General features: G+C 40.8%; 1 protein-coding gene and 1 pseudogene across 1 annotated transcript; one reads left to right on the top strand and one right to left on the bottom strand.

Moving 5' to 3' along the window:
* Positions 1-600: 600 nt before the first annotated feature.
* LOC115199581 (monocarboxylate transporter 7-like) lies at positions 601-10,638 on the top strand (annotated as a pseudogene).
* Positions 7,117-9,753, bottom strand: LOC115199890 (glycine dehydrogenase (decarboxylating), mitochondrial-like). Its single transcript, XM_029762424.1, has 3 exons — positions 9,554-9,753; positions 9,126-9,206; positions 7,117-8,937 (listed from the first exon to the last, which is right to left on the bottom strand). Exons 1-3 carry the CDS (start codon positions 9,707-9,709, stop codon positions 8,797-8,799), a joined length of 378 nt encoding a protein of 125 aa, XP_029618284.1. The 5' UTR covers positions 9,710-9,753; the 3' UTR covers positions 7,117-8,796.
* Positions 10,639-15,486: the final 4,848 nt, after the last annotated feature.

The following is a 15,486-nucleotide window of genomic DNA, read 5'->3' as shown; positions in this document are numbered from 1 at the left end:
CTTGTTAATAAAATAAAATCAAATGTTATTTGTCACATGCGCCGAATACAACAGTACTCACCTTACAGTGAGATGCTTACTTACAAGCCCTTAACCAACAATGCAGTTTTAAGAAAAATAACTAAAAAAATGAAATAAAAGTAACAAATAATTAAAGAGCAGCAGTAAAATAACAATAGCGAGGCTATATACAGGGGGTACTGGTACAGAGTCAATGTGCGGGGGCACCGGTTATTCAAGCTAATTAAGGTAATATGTACATGTAGGTATTAAAGTGACTATGCAGGAGGTAAGGGAGGCTGAGTGCAACTTGTCTTGTTTGTATTGCAGTATAACTTCTTTTTCATCTGTATATAACTCTATATTGCATAGTTTTAGAGAGTTAAAGTTGGCCAAAGAAACAAAAAAGGGTTTCATGCTCAAACAGCTAGAGACAATGTTGACATTTTGTCCTGAAGGGGAACTATTACCTAGTAGCACCCACTTGAACATTCCACTCTGGTTCTTGTAATGATTTGTCTCCTCACCTCATCTCACCTCACCGCAGCCGCAGTTGCCAGTGTTCTGAGCATGCACTGTACCCAGAGGGCAGTATTCATGATGGGAGAGCTCCTCACTGCTTCAGGGATGATCCTGGCTCCTCTCAACCTCAGACTTCCATGGATGTACCTCAGTGTCAGCATACTGCAAGGTAGGGTTGAGGGCTCCCTCTGGTTTTGAAGCAAACAGAGTTCCCGAGTGACAATAAATAATATTTAAAAACTGTTTCAACCACCAGGACTCCAAAGCTGCTGCTGACCCGACACCAAAGAAGGAAACCAGAACTGCTGCTCTACATCCTGTTCGCCATTTTCGCTGCTGCAGGAATTTCATCCAACCACTGTTCCTGGTTCCCTATGCCACCAGCCTGGGATTGAAGAACTACCGGGCGGCACCCATCCTGTCTGTGCTGGCATTGGCTGATCTGTTTGGTCATCTGGCCTGTGGTTGACTGGCCAACCTGAGGCTGGTGAGGAACCTACAGCTGCTGACGTTGGTGGTCACCATGTTGAGGGTGGTGCTACTGCTGCTGCCCATTAGAAAGGACCCTCCTGGTCTTCTCCTCGCTCTACGGTTTTCTGTTTGGCTGCGTGGTGGCCATCCATGTGATGTCCATTTTAGACATAGTGGGACTGGAGGGGTTTGACAGTGGCCTGGACTTTTCATGCTTTTCAGAAGCACCGGGGGCTTCATTGGTCCACCTGCTGCAGGTGAGAATTGGGGCGTAATGACAATGTTAACATGAACTGTCTAAATACGTAACTAAGGGTTTGCATTCATTTGCACTTTGAATGAACTAAGCTTTCATTCAGTGAAGCTATTGGTTTATTCATCCAGGCCACTTGTTTGTGTGGTCTAATTTCTCCTCCTTCTCGTTGGCTGGTTGACTGGGCCAATGACTTCGGTGCAGGCTTCTACCTGTCTGGATTGGTCCTCATCATATCTGGTGTGTTTGTGGCGCTGGTAGACTGGCTTGTCGAGAGGAGGAAGGCAGCTCCCAGTGAAACAGACCCAGAGGTCACCCGGGCCTGCACTTACAAGATGGGAGTTAAGGAGGTGAAGGAGGTTGTTGTGAGAGCTACTGCAAATATTATTCATCTGTTTCAGATGATATTGCAGTAACTGTGTTTGCAGTTTATGAGCTCTTGGGATTTCTCGAGTCAGAGCTTGTAGTGTGTAGCTAGGGTTTTACCCATATTAAGCTGCTTCACAGGAGTTACAGTAAGTAACAGAGGGTGTTGATATTATACCCGGTCAGTCACTATTTTAAAGTTGCCAGTTTACACACAGTAAGCTCCAAAGGTTATTTGGACAGTGGATATTTTTTATCCAACACAAAACATCACTGAGTACCACTCTTAATATAAAGAAGCATGGTGGTGGCTGCATCATGGTATGGGTATGTTCGTCATCGGCAATGATTAGGGAGATTCTTTTGAATAAAAATGAACAGAATAAAATTAAGCACAAAATCAAAAGGAAAACCTGGTTCAGTGTGCTTTCTAACAGACACTGGGAGACAAATTCCCCTTTCAGCAGGACAATTACCTAAAACCCAAGGCCAAATATACACTGGAGTTGCTTACCAAGATGATATTCAATGTTCCTGAGTGGCCTACTTACAGTTTTGACTTTAATCGGCTTTGAAATCTATGGCAAGACTTGAAAATGCCTGTCAAGCAATGATCAACAACCAACTTGACAGAGCATGAAGAATTTTAAAAAGAATAATGTGCAAATATTGTACAATCCAGATGTGCAAAGCTCTTAGAGACTTACCCAGAAAATCTCACAGGTGTAGTCGCTGCCAAAGTGATTCTAACATGTATTGAATCAGGGGTGTGAATACTTACGTAAATTAGTTATCTATATTTCATTTTCAATACATTTGCAAAAAAATCTAAAAACATGTTTTCACTTTGTCATTATGGGGTATTGTATGTAGATGGGTGAGGAAAACAAATCTATTTGAGGGAGAGGTCAAAATTTACACAATTGCTACCTGGAGGAAAATGGGCGAGGGTCATGCTTTTTCAATTTCATTCAGGAGGAGGGTTTAGTATGATCTAGTCCAATGGAGGGTCATGTAATTTGTAATTGATTAAATGTCATATTGCTCAGTATTTGAGAATTAGTTGCTTATTATTATATCTCGATGGTTGCCCGATGCTGCTCCTCACCCCTGATTCTCTGCTGGGCGTGCAATATAAAGTCTCAATAAACTGATCCATAGCCTATACTATAGGTTATAGGCCTAGGTTATACGAAGAGCATAATCGGAGAAGCACAGCGCAAAAAAATATACTTCCTTCCCAAGTTTTTGCACTGCTGGGATGGTGTATATAAAACTAGGCTACACTGTGTTATGTTTGGTGTATATAAAACTAGGCTAGACTGCATTACACACTGCAATGGATAGGCTATCCCAATCATAAGCCCTGGCCTGCCCTGCTCTTGCTGATGCAAACCCTTTTGTGCTGCCTAACCAATGGCTGTGCTGTGTATGGTGGCACTTCAGGAGGCGAGTCAAAGGCTTCTTCAATAAATACTTTTTTAACAAACTATCTTATGAACTTCTTATTTTTTTCTTAAGAAGCTTCTAAAGTTTTTGTGTAAGAAGTGTTTTGTGAATCCGGCCCCTGGATTCAATGTAAGAATCTGTGTGCGTGGATCTCAGTTTGTCAGTTTCAATGTAGCCTGCCATTTCGATCATATTAAAAAAGTCTCCAGTCATGTAAAATAATTTGCATAAAATGTGTTTATAAAAGGCCACATTTTTTCCCAGACGGCTACTAAAATGTTCCCCATATGTGCAACTTCTGTAACTGCCTCTACTCTACTGCTCTATGCCACCACACAAATGCGTTCAAGTAACTCAGAGCTCCCCAGGTCACCCTCCTCTCGTGCTCACTTTTTGTTTTGGCACCTCTCGATTTACAAATTAAGCACTGTTCGTCCGGAACAGCTGGTGCTCTCACGTATGGATCAGTGTTGCTTGCCTCGAATCGAGCATAGAAGGCATTTAGCTCATCTGGCTCATCTTGCGTCACTGGGCAGCTCTCGGCTGGGTTTCCCTTCGTAATCCATGATAGCATGCAATCTCTGTCACATCCGATGAGCATCAGAGCCGGTGCAGTAGGATTTCATCTTAGTCCTGTATTGACGCGTTGCCTGTTTGATTGTTTATCTGAGGGCGTATCAGGATTTCTTATAAGTGTTTTGATTAGTGTCCTGCTCCTTGCAAGCGGTAGCTCTAGTCTTTAGCTCAGTGCAGATGTTGCCTGTAATCATGGCTTCTGGTTGGGATATGTACAAATGGTCACTGTGGGGACAACGTCTTTGATGCGCGTATTACTGAAACCGGTGACTGATGTGGTACACTCCTCAATGCCAATGGATGAATCCTGGAACATATTCCAGTCTGTGCTAGCAAAATACTCCTGCATCTTAGCATCCGGAAATCTTATCATTTGCAAACACACACGAGACACTCACATCAAACCACACTGCAAAACCAACTAACTTTTGAATTAAGTCCTGGCCGCTTTCATTTCTTAATGAACTTTTTCCTTCCATCCACATCAGAAAACAGTGTCAACTGTTGCCACACCATTTGTCTTCCCACTTTCTTTCACTAATGGTCAACTGAAGATGCATTGCCCAGCATTTATTTTGTTTAAAAGTCATTGTGATAGGAGTACCCAAGCCTTGCTCTCGGGGGCACCATTTTTGTTCTACTTGAATAACACACATACCTGTGTTGTATATAAGGACTTTAATCAATGAATTAGTTGGCTGAGACGATTAGCCGAAGAGTAGTAGCCTTCATTTAGAAAAATAGAACAGTACTTTTGCAATATTTGTATGAAAATAAAGTTTTGAAAATGGTACTTGAATTTTTTTTAATGTATTTTTATGCTCATCGAAGTGGGTTTTGTGTTCGCCAACATTTTGCAGTTCACTGAGGTCCTGATTCAGACTTAAAAAATGTATGATTTTCTTAAGCACTTCTCAATAGTTGGTATTCAGACTTCACTTATGCTGGTGCGTAACAGGCTTTGCAGGCGCGTCCTGAATAGATGTAATTCAATCGCTGAAAACTCTCCCACTTGCTGGCCAAGCTATTTTCTCCTGGACTTTTCATTCATTAGGTTTTTCAATACATTTATCTGAAGCCATCCCTTTAAATGTGGTGTACATTTAATTTTTATTTTCTTGACAGACTAGAATAAATTCAGCACCAATTTGTAGATTTAAAAATCTTGTATCTTATTTAGGGTTAGGAAAATATTCATGAATAATACAAAATATATTGGTGAATAAAAAATACAGTGGTTTGAGTCATCCTCAAATTGCCATATTCAATTGCTCCATGCATGAAATATTGGAAGGTGAGAAGTGTACAATAGGGGTTGAACACTAGTCCTATAAATCTACCATAATAATCCTCCCCAATCATGGAACTGTGATGACAACGGTCCATTCTTCGTGAACCGTGCGGCCATGCTCGAGGTTTAAACTGCTACATGTGGTCTGCGTTTCATAATGATTCAAATAGGCTACATGTCTCAAATTATTGCACAACTTGTAATATGTTAGCCTAATATGATCCACTATTGCTAGCGATCGATCCTCAGGAACAACCACATGAACGTGACAGTGGAAACAAAAAGGTCAATTAACGATGTAATTGAATGATGCAAAATGAAAGGAAACTATAACACTAAAGTCAGTAAAAGTTATACATTTATTTGGGTGTAACTGACAGTGGCTACCGATAGTGGCTAATATTTAACAGTATAGAAATTGTAAAAAATACAGTGAAAAGTCTGGGCTAATAATTAGAACATTCTTGAAATCATAAATCAACTCAGTAGGTTTGGCACTGTTCTTTCATTTACGTATGGTTACAGAAGCCTGTAGCTGGGGTCTCCAAATTTCCTCCTAAATTACAAGGCCAGCATTTCAAAAACTTCCAAGTGGAAAAGGTGATACAGTGTATTCGGAAAGTATTCAGACCCCTTGACTTTTTCCACATTTTGTTACAGCCTTATTCTAAAATGGATTAAATAAAACATTTTCCTCATCAATCTACAGGAAGCAAAACGTTTTTTTTTACATTTTTGCAAATGTATTACAAATATAAAACTGAAATACCTTATTTACGTAAGTATTCAGATCCTTTGCTATGAGACTCGAAATTGAGCTCAGGTGCATCCTGTTTCCATTGATCATCCTTGAGATGTTTCTACAACTTGATTGGAATCCACCTGTGTAATATTTAATTGATTGAACATTATTTGGAAAGGCACACACCTGTCTATATAAGGTCCCACAGTTGACAGTGCATGTCAGAGCAAAAACTAAGCCATGAAGTCGAAGGAATTGCCCGTAGAGCTCCGAGACATGATTGTATCGAGATACAGATCTGGAGAAGGGTACCAAAACATTTCTGTAGCATTGAAGGTCTCCAACAACACAGTGGCCCCATCATTATTAAATGGAAGAAGTTTGGAACCACCCAGACTCTTCCTAGAGCTGGCCGCCTGGCCAAAATGAGCAATCGGGGGAGAAGGGCCTTGGTCAGGGAGGTGACCAAGAACCCGATGGTCATTCCTCTGTGGAGATGGGAGAACCTTACAGAAGACAACCATCTCTGAAGCACTCCATCAATCAGGCCTTTATGGTAGAGTGACCAGACGGAAGTCACTCCTCAGTAAAAGGCAGTACGCTTGGAGTTTGCCAAAAGGCACTTAAAGGATTCTCAGACCATGTGAAACAAGATTCTCAGGTCTGATGAAGCCAAGAATGAACGCTTTGGCCTGAATGCCAAGTGTCACGTCTGGAGAAAACCTGGCACCATCCCTACGGTGAAGCATGGTGGTGGCAGTACCATGCTATGGGGATGTTTTTCAGCGGCAGGGACTGTGAGACGCGTCAGGATTGAGGGAAAGATGAACAGAGCAAAGTACAGAGAGATCCTGCTCCAGAGCGCTCAGGACCTCAGACTGGGGGCGTAGGTTCACCTTCCAACAGGACAACGACCCTAAGCACACAGCCAAGACAATGCATGAGTGGCTTCGGGACACGTCTCGGATTGTCCTTGAGTGGCCCCGCCAGAGCCTGGACTTGAACCTGATCTAACATCTCTCGAGAGACCTGAAAATGAATTTGGCAAAATGTCTAAAAACCTGCTTTTGCTTTGTCATTATGGAGTATTGTTGGTAGATTGATGAGGGGAAAAAAACGATTTAAATACATTTTAGAATAACATGCTGACCAGAACACACGCGTGAGTCTGCGTGCACTATCGCACGCATGTTGATTTTGTCCCCCCACACCAGATGCAATCAGGACACGCAGGTTGAAATATCAATACAAACTCAGAACCAATTATATTCATTTGGGGACAGGTTGAAAAGCATTAAACATTTATGGCAATTTAGCTAGCTAGCTTGCTGTTGCTAGCTAATTTGTCCTGGGATATAAACATTGGTTGTTATTTTAACATTACAAAATGTGGAAAAAGTCAAAGGATCTGAATACTTTCTGAATGCACTGTACTTGTTGACTCAAGACATTTTAGCTTTTAATTTGAATGAATTTGTACAAATTTCAAAAACAATTCCACTTTGACATTATTGGTATTGTGTGTAGGCCAGTGACAAGACAAATGTAATCAATTTAACATTTTGGCTGTAACACAACAAAATGTGGAAAATGTCAAGGGGTGTAAAAAAGAAAAATAAGTTAGTCTCAGGAGGCTCAACTTGACTGTCTTTCTTTCACTTAAACAATGGGGAGGAACCAGGGGCCGGATTCACAAAACACTTCTTACACAAAAACTTAAGAACTTCTTATATTTTCTTAAGATAGTTTGTAAGTGCAATATCTTAAGATTTAATGATTTTGTTATGAACTTTCCAAATATCTTCTTATGAATCTTCTTAAGATGTTTGTTGCTAGGTAACCAATTTAGCTAGCTATCTAGTTAGCAATGGCAATCATGTTAGCATATTTCATACTGAGATTACTGTTCTAAAACATGTTCTTTCTTCTTAAGTCTATAGTTAAGGAAAAAATGGCAGTTAAGAAATGTCTTCTTAATAAGGTTTTGGGAATCTGGCCCCAGATGATAAAATTTAGGCAACCGGAATTCTTAGCAGTTTGGTTGTTTTCACATAAAAAAAAAATACTAAATAAAACCTGCCCAATGGGGCAACCTCAGAGTAGGACTGCTCACTTGCCCCAGGCAATAGGGGAATCCTTAATGTCAATCCCCAAAACTTTAGCACCGTGTGGGGAGTTAAAAAGCAGATGGGGTAAAAATAGGGTGTCTTAAGCAATGGAAAAATGCCATAGCTTCTTGCATACAGTAAGTGTAAGTATTACTTTAAACTAGTCATGCACCCACAACAGTTCCATTGATTGTGCTTTCACAATGACACAAAATAGATTTTCTGAGGCAAAGCAAAAAAATGATCACCAAATAGGATTAACCATATTAAGAAAATGAAGGAACTTCCCTTAGGTTCTCATTCCATGTCTGTGGGCAGACTGAAAAGGACATTCATTCTTTTGAACTGTAATACTTTAAAAGCCAATTCATTAGCATCAAAGACTGAACACAGGACAGTTACGAGAACTGTAATTTTCACTTATTATTTTTCACCCAATTATATAATGTAATCTGGTGATAAAAAACCGCTCAATGTCCAGATGTATTAGTATTGTGTCCCACAGAACAAATCATGTGGCAAACCATGTGAGACAGAACAAGTGCTGGTATTCCAACAGTCACATCTAGCTGGCAGTCTACTTCCAAAACTGAACAAGAAAAGATCCAGACAATCAATGTTTATTACAACTATGTTTCCTAACAAGTAATTTAAAGATTATTAACTTTCTTTATCCCCAAAAAGTATTAACATCAAGACTAACGTTAGCATAAGTAATTAGGCAAACAAGTGTCAAAATACACATTTAAAAATGTTCATACACGAAACAGATGGCAAATAAAGAACAACCCTACACAAGTTGAGATATGCGTTTTTTTGGCCGATCCTAGACTTTAGAGAATAAAACAGCATGAAGGGAGAGTCAAGGCAACAATTTGTACAACATAGAATATAGACAGAGTTGAGGCACCAAGGGCACATCACGGAAATACAGAAAAAAGATACACAACTCTTCATGGACTTTCAGAATATGGAAGTGTGATGAACGATGAGGGCTGGTATAACAGAGGCGTTAGTGTCATGAGGAAGCTCTCTTCTCCTCATATAGTGACTCGTACACATCCATAGGGGGGCAAGTGCAGACCAAGTGCTGGTCACCGTATATGTCGTCGATCCTGGAGATGGATGGCCAGAACTTGGTCTCTGGCCTCACAAATGGCTGGAAGTTTTAAAATGAGAAACATTTGTGTTTACCATGCTTACAATTTGTTAACATTAATACAGAGAGAGTCAAATAATCTGTGTATAATGATTTTGGTAAATCAAATTGTAAACAGAGCCATTTTTTCCTCAGGGGAAGTGGAGTTGGTAGTGTGTGTTGTGATGTTTTCCAGAGGGAAGACTCACCAGGGGGAAAGCAGCGTACTCCCTGGAGTAGGGCCTGTCCCAGGTGGAGGAGGTGATGCTCGCCAGGGAGTGAGGGGCCATCTGTGGACACAGACAGACCCAAGTAAACACCTATTTTAGCTGCTCTGGCAACATACCTCAACTCTTGCTACATTTAGGTCCTATGAATAAAGCACACAAGGCTATCACACACACACACACACACACACACACACACACACACACACACACACACACACACACACACACACACACACACACACACACACACACACACACACACACACACACACACACACACACACACACACACACCTATTTAATTGAGGAAAATAACTATGAGTTTATAGACCATTGTACGTAGCTGATTGCATGGCTTAATACACAGAGTGTAAATTGTGTCTATGAGTCAGGCCAGTGCAGTGCACCTTCAGTGGGTTAACGCGGGCATCCATCCTGCCTTCCTCAATGTCTGCTATTTCCTGTCTGATTCCCATCAACGCATCACAGAAGCGGTCCATCTCTGCCTTGTCCTCCGATTCCGTGGGCTCGATCATCAGGGTTCCTGCCACGGGCCACGACATGGTGGGTGCATGGAAACCTGGCCAGGGTCAGATACAGAGGGGGATGAGGAGAGGGCTCAGTTAAATAAAAAAATGTAAAAAACATTACTTGAAATATATGTACTTAAGTAAGCAGGTCCTGTGTGTGGAATGTGGGGGATACATACATACATATATATATATATATATATATATATATATATTTTTTTTTTTTTGCAATTATTTTTTGCATAAGATACAGAAAGAGACAGAAGTAGACCCTGTTGACTTTTAAGCAGTACCAAACTATCCGTAAATGCAATGTTGTGACGCTGCTGACGTTGGTGGTCACCATGTTGAGGGTGGTGCTACTGCTGCTGCCCATTAGAAAGGACCCTCCTGGTCTTCTCCTCGCTCTACGGTTTTCTGTTTGGCTGCGTGGTGGCCATCCATGTGATGTCCATTTTAGACATAGTGGGACTGGAGGGGTTTGACAGTGGCCTGGGACTTTTCATGCTTTTCAGAAGCACCGGGGGCTTCATTGGTCCACCTGCTGCAGGTGAGAATTGGGGCGTAATGACAATGTTAACATGAACTGTCTAAATACGTAACTAAGGGTTTGCATTCATTTGCACTTTGAATGAACTAAGCTTTCATTCAGTGAAGCTATTGGTTTATTCATCCAGGCCACTTGTTTGTGTGGTCTAATTTCTCCTCCTTCTCGTTGGCTGGTTGACTGGGCCAATGACTTCGGTGCAGGCTTCTACCTGTCTGGATTGGTCCTCATCATATCTGGTGTGTTTGTGGCGCTGGTAGACTGGCTTGTCGAGAGGAGGAAGGCAGCTCCCAGTGAAACAGACCCAGAGGTCACCCGGGCCTGCACTTACAAGATGGGAGTTAAGGAGGTGAAGGAGGTTGTTGTGAGAGCTACTGCAAATATTATTCATCTGTTTCAGATGATATTGCAGTAACTGTGTTTGCAGTTTATGAGCTCTTGGGATTTCTCGAGTCAGAGCTTGTAGTGTGTAGCTAGGGTTTTACCCATATTAAGCTGCTTCACAGGAGTTACAGTAAGTAACAGAGGGTGTTGATATTATACCCGGTCAGTCACTATTTTAAAGTTGCCAGTTTACACACAGTAAGCTCCAAAGGTTATTTGGACAGTGGATGTTTTTTATCCAACACAAAACATCACTGAGTACCACTCTTAATATAAAGAAGCATGGTGGTGGCTGCATCATGGTATGGGTATGTTCGTCATCGGCAATGATTAGGGAGATTCTTTTGAATAAAAATGAACAGAATAAAATTAAGCACAAAATCAAAAGGAAAACCTGGTTCAGTGTGCTTTCCAACAGACACTGGGAGACAAATTCCCCTTTCAGCAGGACAATTACCTAAAACCCAAGGCCAAATATACACTGGAGTTGCTTACCAAGATGATATTCAATGTTCCTGAGTGGCCTACTTACAGTTTTGACTTTAATCGGCTTTGAAATCTATGGCAAGACTTGAAAATGCCTGTCAAGCAATGATCAACAACCAACTTGACAGAGCATGAAGAATTTTAAAAAGAATAGTGTGCAAATATTGTACAATCCAGATGTGCAAATCTCTTAGAGACTTACCCAGAAAATCTCACAGGTGTAGTCGCTGCCAAAGGTGATTCTAACATGTATTGAATCAGGGGTGTGAATACTTATGTAAATTAGTTATCTATATTTCATTTTCAATACATTTGCAAAAAATTCTAAAAACATGTTTTCACTTTGTCATTATGGGGTATTGTATGTAGATGGGTGAGGAAAACAAATCTATTTGAGGGAGAGGTCAAAATTTACACAATTGCTACCTGGAGGAAAATGGGCGAGGGTCATGCTTTTTCAATTTCATTCAGGAGGAGGGTTTAGTATGATCTAGTCCAATGGAGGGTCATGTAATTTGTAATTGATTAAATGTCATATTGCTCAGTATTTGAGAATTAGTTGCTTATTATTATATCTCGATGGTTGCCCGATGCTGCTCCTCACCCCTGATTCTCTGCTGGGCGTGCAATATAAAGTCTCAATAAACTGATCCATAGCCTATACTATAGGTTATAGGCCTAGGTTATACGAAGAGCATAATCGGAGAAGCACAGCGCAAAAAAATATACTTCCTTCCCAAGTTTTTGCACTGCTGGGATGGTGTATATAAAACTAGGCTACACTGTGTTATGTTTGGTGTATATAAAACTAGGCTAGACTGCATTACACACTGCAATGGATAGGCTATCCCAATCATAAGCCCTGGCCTGCCCTGCTCTTGCTGATGCAAACCCTTTTGTGCTGCCTAACCAATGGCTGTGCTGTGTATGGTGGCACTTCAGGAGGCGAGTCAAAGGCTTCTTCAATAAATACTTTTTTAACAAACTATCTTATGAACTTCTTATTTTTTTCTTAAGAAGCTTCTAAAGTTTTTGTGTAAGAAGTGTTTTGTGAATCCGGCCCCTGGATTCAATGTAAGAATCTGTGTGCGTGGATCTCAGTTTGTCAGTTTCAAAGTAGCCTGCCATTTCGATCATATTAAAAAAGTCTCCAGTCATGTAAAATAATTTGCATAAAATGTGTTTATAAAAGGCCACATTTTTTCCCAGACGGCTACTAAAATGTTCCCCATATGTGCAACTTCTGTAACTGCCTCTACTCTACTGCTCTATGCCACCACACAAATGCGTTCAAGTAACTCAGAGCTCCCCAGGTCACCCTCCTCTCGTGCTCACTTTTTGTTTTGGCACCTCTCGATTTACAAATTAAGCACTGTTCGTCCGGAACAGCTGGTGCTCTCACGTATGGATCAGTGTTGCTTGCCTCGAATCGAGCATAGAAGGCATTTAGCTCATCTGGCTCATCTTGCGTCACTGGGCAGCTCTCGGCTGGGTTTCCCTTCGTAATCCATGATAGCATGCAATCTCTGTCACATCCGATGAGCATCAGAGCCGGTGCAGTAGGATTTCATCTTAGTCCTGTATTGACGCGTTGCCTGTTTGATTGTTTATCTGAGGGCGTATCAGGATTTCTTATAAGTGTTTTGATTAGTGTCCTGCTCCTTGCAAGCGGTAGCTCTAGTCTTTAGCTCAGTGCAGATGTTGCCTGTAATCATGGCTTCTGGTTGGGATATGTACAAATGTTCACTGTGGGGACAACGTCTTTGATGCACGTATTACTGAAACCGGTGACTGATGTGGTACACTCCTCAATGCCAATGGATGAATCCTGGAACATATTCCAGTCTGTGCTAGCAAAATACTCCTGCATCTTAGCATCCGGAAATCTTATCATTTGCAAACACACACGAGACACTCACATCAAACCACACTGCAAAACCAACTAACTTTTGAATTAAGTCCTGGCCGCTTTCATTTCTTAATGAACTTTTTCCTTCCATCCACATCAGAAAACAGTGTCAACTGTTGCCACACCATTTGTCTTCCCACTTTCTTTCACTAATGGTCAACTGAAGATGCATTGCCCAGCATTTATTTTGTTTAAAAGTCATTGTGATAGGAGTACCCAAGCCTTGCTCTCGGGGGCACCATTTTTGTTCTACTTGAATAACACACATACCTGTGTTGTATATAAGGACTTTAATCAATGAATTAGTTGGCTGAGACGATTAGCCGAAGAGTAGTAGCCTTCATTTAGAAAAATAGAACAGTACTTTTGCAATATTTGTATGAAAATAAAGTTTTGAAAATGGTACTTGAAATTTTTTTAATGTATTTTTATGCTCATCGAAGTGGGTTTTGTGTTCGCCAACATTTTGCAGTTCACTGAGGTCCTGATTCAGACTTAAAAAATGTATGCTTTTCTTAAGCACTTCTCAATAGTTGGTATTCAGACTTCACTTATGCTGGTGCGTAACAGGCTTTGCAGGCGCGTCCTGAATAGATGTAATTCAATCGCTGAAAACTCTCCCACTTGCTGGCCAAGCTATTTTCTCCTGGACTTTTCATTCATTAGGTTTTTCAATACATTTATCTGAAGCCATCCCTTTAAATGTGGTGTACATTTAATTTTTATTTTCTTGACAGACTAGAATAAATTCAGCACCAATTTGTAGATTTAAAAATCTTGTATGTTATTTAGGGTTAGGAAAATATTCATGAATAATACAAAATATATTGGTGAATAAAAAATACAGTGGTTTGAGTCATCCTCAAATTGCCATATTCAATTGCTCCATGCATGAAATATTGGAAGGTGAGAAGTGTACAATAGGGGTTGAACACTAGTCCTATAAATCTACCATAATAATCCTCCCCAATCATGGAACTGTGATGACAACGGTCCATTCTTCGTGAACCGTGCGGCCATGCTCGAGGTTTAAACTGCTACATGTGGTCTGCGTTTCATAATGATTCAAATAGGCTACATGTCTCAAATTATTGCACAACTTGTAATATGTTAGCCTAATATGATCCACTATTGCTAGCGATCGATCCTCAGGAACAACCACATGAACGTGACAGTGGAAACAAAAAGGTCAATTAACGATGTAATTGAATGATGCAAAATGAAAGGAAACTATAACACTAAAGTCAGTAAAAGTTATACATTTATTTGGGTGTAACTGACAGTGGCTACCGATAGTGGCTAATATTTAACAGTATAGAAATTGTAAAAAATACAGTGAAAAGTCTGGGCTAATAATTAGAACATTCTTGAAATCATAAATCAACTCAGTAGGTTTGGCACTGTTCTTTCATTTACGTATGGTTACAGAAGCCTGTAGCTGGGGTCTCCAAATTTCCTCCTAAATTACAAGGCCAGCATTTCAAAAACTTCCAAGTGGAAAAGGTGATACAGTGTATTCGGAAAGTATTCAGACCCCTTGACTTTTTCCACATTTTGTTACAGCCTTATTCTAAAATGGATTAAATAAAACATTTTCCTCATCAATCTACAGGAAGCAAAACGTTTTTTTTTACATTTTTGCAAATGTATTACAAATATAAAACTGAAATACCTTATTTACGTAAGTATTCAGATCCTTTGCTATGAGACTCGAAATTGAGCTCAGGTGCATCCTGTTTCCATTGATCATCCTTGAGATGTTTCTACAACTTGATTGGAATCCACCTGTGTAATATTTAATTGATTGAACATTATTTGGAAAGGCACACACCTGTCTATATAAGGTCCCACAGTTGACAGTGCATGTCAGAGCAAAAACTAAGCCATGAAGTCGAAGGAATTGCCCGTAGAGCTCCGAGACATGATTGTATCGAGATACAGATCTGGAGAAGGGTACCAAAACATTTCTGTAGCATTGAAGGTCTCCAACAACACAGTGGCCCCATCATTATTAAATGGAAGAAGTTTGGAACCACCCAGACTCTTCCTAGAGCTGGCCGCCTGGCCAAAATGAGCAATCGGGGGAGAAGGGCCTTGGTCAGGGAGGTGACCAAGAACCCGATGGTCATTCCTCTGTGGAGATGGGAGAACCTTACAGAAGACAACCATCTCTGAAGCACTCCATCAATCAGGCCTTTATGGTAGAGTGACCAGACGGAAGTCACTCCTCAGTAAAAGGCAGTACGCTTGGAGTTTGCCAAAAGGCACTTAAAGGATTCTCAGACCATGTGAAACAAGATTCTCAGGTCTGATGAAGCCAAGAATGAACGCTTTGGCCTGAATGCCAAGTGTCACGTCTGGAGAAAACCTGGCACCATCCCTACGGTGAAGCATGGTGGTGGCAGTACCATGCTATGGGGATGTTTTTCAGCGGCAGGGACTGTGAGACGCGTCAGGATTGAGGGAAAGATGAACAGAGCAAAG

Source organism: Salmo trutta, chromosome 9 (genome assembly GCF_901001165.1).
Source record: "Salmo trutta chromosome 9, fSalTru1.1, whole genome shotgun sequence".
NCBI classification, from domain to species: domain Eukaryota; kingdom Metazoa; phylum Chordata; class Actinopteri; order Salmoniformes; family Salmonidae; genus Salmo; species Salmo trutta.
The sequence above is the reverse complement of the archived record's forward strand: the minus strand, read 5'-3'. Positions and strand labels throughout refer to the sequence as shown.

Coding starts and splice junctions, on each gene's coding strand:
- LOC115199890 (XM_029762424.1), bottom strand. CDS start 9,709: ATGTCGTGGCCCGTGGCAGGAACCCTGATGATCGAGCCCACGGAATCG. Junction 9,207..9,553: donor CCCGCGTTAACCCACTGAAG/GTGCACTGCACT, acceptor CTGTGTCCACAG/ATGGCCCCTCACTCCCTGGC. Junction 8,938..9,125: donor AGTACGCTGCTTTCCCCCTG/GTGAGTCTTCCC, acceptor TAAAACTTCCAG/CCATTTGTGAGGCCAGAGAC.